This window comes from Carcharodon carcharias, chromosome 11 (genome assembly GCF_017639515.1).
Source record: "Carcharodon carcharias isolate sCarCar2 chromosome 11, sCarCar2.pri, whole genome shotgun sequence".
In the NCBI taxonomy this organism is placed as follows: domain Eukaryota; kingdom Metazoa; phylum Chordata; class Chondrichthyes; order Lamniformes; family Lamnidae; genus Carcharodon; species Carcharodon carcharias.
Window position 1 is genome coordinate 63,737,553 of NC_054477.1, and position 6,000 is coordinate 63,743,552.

The 6,000-nt window shown below is 42.3% G+C and overlaps 1 protein-coding gene across 3 annotated transcripts in view; it reads right to left on the bottom strand.

Moving 5' to 3' along the window:
- The window catches only part of LOC121284000 (glutamate receptor 4), a 304,238-nt gene extending 298,752 nt beyond the window's left edge, over window positions 1-5,486 (bottom strand). For all 3 annotated transcript variants that reach the window (XM_041198891.1, XM_041198890.1, XM_041198892.1), the window contains exons 1-2: window positions 5,399-5,486; window positions 3,657-3,815 (exon numbers count right to left, since the gene is read on the bottom strand). In XM_041198891.1, the coding sequence (XP_041054825.1) occupies window positions 3,657-3,815; window positions 5,399-5,486 (247 nt within the window). The remainder of the gene's footprint in view (window positions 1-3,656; window positions 3,816-5,398) is intronic.
- Window positions 5,487-6,000: the final 514 nt, after the last annotated feature.

The following is a 6,000-nucleotide window of genomic DNA, read 5'->3' on the forward strand; positions in this document are numbered from 1 at the left end:
ATGCTTCACAGGAGTGATATCGAACAAAATTTGTCACCAAACCCCATAAGGAGATACTAGGGTAGATGACCAACAGCTTGGTCAAAGAGATAGGGTTTAAGTAACATTTATAACACTTGATGCTTTTGCTGGAGGTTAATAGTAATGAGCCTATGCTCCAGTTAAGGATGCATTTGAAGGGATGTTGATGAGGCCAGTTTGAGAAAACTCTTTACTTTCACAGTTCAAGAGATACTGGTTAAGAGCTGCTCTGTATTTCATAAACGGATATGCAATGAAACTGATTTTACTTTTTTCTTACCATTCTCTACATCTTCACCATAGGCTTTGATACTTAGCTGAATTCAGTTCCACAGCCATTGATCACCCACATGTCAATTTACATGTATAAGCTTTGATAGTGATTATTCCAGAAAGCTCAACCATGAGGGGTACCTTAAACAATCTCAAACCCATCACCTGACAACATACACATGTGCTTCTGGCAAGAAGTTCTGCTGGAGTTATGGTTGATATTTTCCTCCTGAATTTGGGGTACTGAGATCAACCGCAGGTTTCAATCCACCAGCCCAACTTATACCAGCCAACTCATCAGAAAATAGGGATCAAAGCTGGTATCCTCCAAAGTGTGGATGATTTAGTTGCTCACTGAAACATGAGGTGCCAGATTTTTGCTTTGAGATTGGAACCTCATTGTCAGGTGAATTTTCAGGTCCTGACCCCGCATTGTGTTGGTGTCAGATACTCAACGCAATTTCAACAGAGGCGGCCAATTATTGGTCAGGGAGTGGGCTTGCCATCCAATTGAGGACAGTGGGCAAATTCCCAAGGCCGGAGAGCCAATAGGAGGCCCTTCCAGGTCCTTCCACTGTCTGAGGTGGGAGCTGCTGATGCAGGTTAGAGAGAGACAGGGCACTGTATAATGGATGTGTCCTCTGAAGAGAAGTTTAAAAAATATCACTTCAAAAAGGCCATAGCTGCCAGGCCTCATCGTAGAGGGTAACCCCACCATTGCAGCTGCAGTTGTGGTCTGATTGTGCAATAGCTGGTGTAGGATGGTGAGGGAGAGCTTCCTTGCAGGATGGAGCATTGGTACACCTCCCCCCCAACCCCGCCCACCCCCCCACCTCACCACCTCCCGCCCTGGCACTCCTGTGTGCCATCAGGTGACTATCTCGATCCCCTGGCTGTGTTCTTACTTCAGTGGGGGACCGGCAAGCTGAGTGGCCTCAAGGGAGCATTTAATTGTCCTAATAGACTACTCGCTTCTTGTCAACACTCTTCCCCACTCATCCTAGACTGAAAATGATCCAAAGATGGGAACATGCCTGCAATCGGCATGCCAATCTCTGATACCAAGTTTTGAGTCTTCACGCTTCCAATGGGAATCAAAATTTCAGTCCTTGTGGTGCTAAGAAAGTATTCTTTAATCTGAATTCCATTTTACAGACATATGGCTGTATTTATTATCTCATCTGCAAAGAGGCATCTGATAAGTTTTTTCTGTCATTTTCACTGCTGCATTTTGCAGCACCCATATTTCAAAATGTGACAATACCACACATATTAGATTATCAGAATTTGTGTTGCAAAAACTCTATTCCTCATAACTGTTCACTTTATAAAATTGATTAATTTGTCGCAAAATGCCCAAACAAATTATTCCAAATGCCAGAGAAATGACAACTCTCTGTTATTTTGACCACCATACGTTATTCCTCTTTGCTCTCCCTGCTGTCTTTAACTCAGTCAACCACTTCACGCTCCTCGAACACCTCTCTCTGTTGCTCGGGTCATTGGGTTGCTTGGTTCAATTGTTAACTATCTTATCATAGCCGTAGCATCTCGAGAAGGGCTTTTTCTGATGCTCCTTCACTATCACTTCAGGAGTCAAGCACTAAATCTATCATCCTCCTCACTCAATTACTGTCCCTTTGTAACATTATCTGACATAGGTCAGTTGCACATATATAATATCCAACTATACCTCTCCAACATCTCTTTCAATCCCTCCACTCTTTCTGTGCCTTCAGACTGCTTCTTCAACATCCAGATTGGTGGGCCATAATTTTCTCCTTCCACTAAAAGACTGAAGCCACTGATAATGGCCACTGCCACAACTCTGCATTCCTGACACCAACTTGATTGCCTTCCTCAATAACTGCCTCAGGCTGAACCAAATTGTTTTGTAACCTCATGTCCCATGTCACACCAAGATGTGCCTTTACTCTCCATCACCCATATTGACTTCTGGTCCCCCTGTGCCACAAACTTAAAATTTTAATCATCATGTTTAAATTCGTAATAGCTTTGTTCCTCCCTATTTGAATAACCTCATGTGGTGCTGAAACTCAAACAGCCCACACCCCAGACTCTCACTTCTTGTGCAATTTCTTTTGTTCTATCACTGGTTGTGATGCCCCCAGCTTCCCAGGCCGCATGTACTGGAAATCCCTCTATAATATTCTCTGTCTCTTCTCTTTCCTCTCCCCCTTTAAGACCTTCCTTACAAGTCATCCAAAACCTACCCTTCTTCCTTGGCTCAGCTTCAATCATTTCCTGTACACCTTATGATGCACCTTTGGGTGTCTTTCTATTCTAAAAACACTATATAAAGGAAAGTCATTGTTAATTTTAAAATGTAACACATCCAAATGAGTGGAAGACAGCACATGGAACTTTAAGGTTGTAATGTAAGTAAAATTGGGTATTCTCATTACAACGTATACAATATTCATTTTAATGCACGTATGGAAACAACCTTTCCCTTCATTCTACTAGTTGGACATCAATTACCTTAGGATAGACTTTTAAAAATGTTGCCGGGTGTTTCACTGCTATAGTTTTTGTCTTTACACTAAGCATAACTGAGGCAGAAAATTCATCATTATGACAAAACTAATGAAGCAGAAATTTAGCAAATAATTTAAATTTGTTGATAACCTGCTGTGGGGACTTTGCTGTTTTATGATGTTTCTCCAGTTCTGTCTTAGCCATCGTATTCTAACTGCTTGTATTCGGGGTACGGACTCAAGTTCAGGGACTATCAAAAATAAATGCATCAATCAAAAACGAAACAAGCCATCATGATACCTATGAGGATGGGCGAACCAAACCACGGAAACAGACAACTTAACCCGGACATTGGAAGTAGAATGGTTTTTGGCTGACGTTTGTAAATCCAACTGCGATGTAAGATTTTTTCATTATTTATTAACCTAAGTAGTTATTTCTATTTTTAACCTCAGATAGGGGTAAATAGCCAGTTTATTTTAACAACAGAAACTATAGTTGCTGATAACAACGCGTTTAGATGAAGGTTATGAGGAAATTCCTTTATTAATTTTCCTTACAGCAGCGAAAAACGGTGCTAGCATCATAAAATGTAATGATTCAGCCAAACTGTTTTTCGTCTGGAAAAGCTTGGAAGAAAAGACATTCGCCAACTCGCTAGCTGCAACTATATGTATAAAAGCATTTAGTGCATCTGGTTTAAAAGCAATTTTTGGTGACTGCAAATATTAATTACTCTTTTCAATCACGTGCTCAGAACAGGAAGGCTCAGTAAATTTTTAAAAGGCCACTCGCCGCAGTCTTGAGTTTTCCTGTGACAATCGATTTTATTCGAAAAACGGCTCAAAACGTTTTTTACTTACAGGCATTTGTTACAGCAAAGCTGTTGGCGGTTTCAATGTTGTCCACATGAGGAACCAAATTGAAAGGTGCTTCAGTCGTATTGGGGTTAGTATTGTGAAGATAAATTGCAAAGCGAAACGCACTGTATTCCTGATCAGAATATCTCATGAAGAGCCCTCCTGCAACAACAAAAAAAAACAACGGAGGTACGATCAGCTAACAGCATCCCATTAGCAATCTCTGCGCTACCAAAGACCCATTCAACCTACCCATGCATTGGAAACCCAGTCATGTTACAAAAAGAACAAGCGACCTTCAGGTAAAAATACAAAAGCAAAACGCCACTTCTTGCAGTAAGCAGTATTGTGTTAATTAGGGAGCAAGTTGGTTGCAGTTTGAGTAAACTTGCAAAGGTTTGAAGGCATTAGCAGCCCACTAAACCTTACAACCAGCATCCATCCAATCAAAACAGGAAGAGTGAGTGATCCACTTTTAAAATGTCGTGTTATTGTGCCCTAGAATATTTTATTACTGGTCTTTAGTAATATTAACTGATGCAATGTTATGATGTGTAAGAGCTCTATATCTGAAAGAAGTACCCTTAACTCTTACACAGAACCATCGCCTTCCACACGCCACCCCCCACACCCACCCCCTCCCCAACCCCGTACCAAAATGTTTACAGATCAAATAACGTCAGCATTCGCCGTGCCTCTTCGTGCAGTGAAGACAGAATAGACAAATCGATTACTAGCTAACAGCCCGCGGGGGGTGGGGGCGGGGGGGTTCAGAAAATACACTATTTTAATCTATAGAAAACTTCCACAGTCAAGAAATTCAAATGACGCTTAAAAATGAACGTCGCCACCACCGAAAGCGACTAATCACACATCAAATATCAACTTTTGAACATGGGACATTTTGCAGTGGAGGTAGAGCCCGAAGCATCTCATTATCATGGCCTTGGTAAATGACATTCGGTGCAATGTTCCACACACTGGCAAACAGCAGATATAGGCATAAGCTCTTTGAAAAACAGAATAGACAGCGGCACAGATTTAATAACTAACTTTACAACATGTGCGGGATAACTCGTGTTACATTTTAGACTAATGCTACAGAATCGCCTTTCTTTCTCCAGAACTTGTTCGTACACAGAAAAAAAAACACATAATGCCAACTTTTCCCCCTCAGCCAACCTCATTATAATGAGCATATATGTCTATACATATCACACACACACACACACACACACAACCAGTTAATACATCTCATCAGCTGGGATCTGATGCAATGCTACAATGATTTAACATGCCACAGCACATAATACGAACGAAATTAAAGCAAAATATACACTCAGACGATGAACTTTCTTCAGCAACTGGCTAGCAGCAACATCAGTACGAACGAGCCAGCAGCATCCCATTAACAAGCTCTTCGCCAGCACAAGTGCTGCAGTGTTCCAACACAATACAAATGCACCAACTACTCCCTCCTAACACTATAAAGGACCAACATGTTCCATAACTCTACCTTTTCCAAATAACTAACTGCCGCTTTCCACACACACACACACACACGCACATTTATGTCTAATAGCAAATTCTTGAGCAAAAGGGAGAGATCCTGGCTATTGTATTTTGAAATGCACCAGCCGAGGATGCACGGGCGCATTGGCAGATCGTTACAACAAATTCACATTGTGCGAGAAATACTTTTGTTTGTGTTTTTTTATAGAAAGGAATCGGATCAATGATCTTACCTATTTGTACACTGGTGGGGAAGGCTCCTAGAGCAAGCCCCAACAAGCTAGAGCAAAGCAAGACAATTTGCCTGCCGATCCGCTTCATCTTCTTCTGTTAAATGGGATTGAGAGGCATCGAGGATGGCAGCACACGGGGCAGAGCGCGGTCTCCTCCTAACAATCCACCCTGGGCATTTTTTCCGCAGTCTCCACAGTCAGAGCGAGTGTGTCCAGCTGAATGTTGTGGCGCTGGGATCGGTGCACATGCAAGATGGTGGTGTTGGGAGCGTCTAGTGGCTGACAGGGGAGATGAGACATGCGCTATCTATCTCCGGCGCTCTCACTCAGCCCTATTGACCAGAGATGATCGCAAGCTTTATGAAGCAGCATGGGACCATTCGCGTCCTGGAACCAATGATCGCTTTAAGACTGATCCCTTCTCATGTTCCCAGCACACGCAAAATGCGGGTGGATCCCCAGGAAATAATTTAACGTGAGTTTTCACGTGACGGCTATTTAGTCCAATATTTGTCCCTATCCATCTTCCGCTCCTGCTACTATAGCCATTTTTGAGTGTGTATGTGCTGGCGTGTATATGCGCGCTTGTGTGTGTGTGTGTG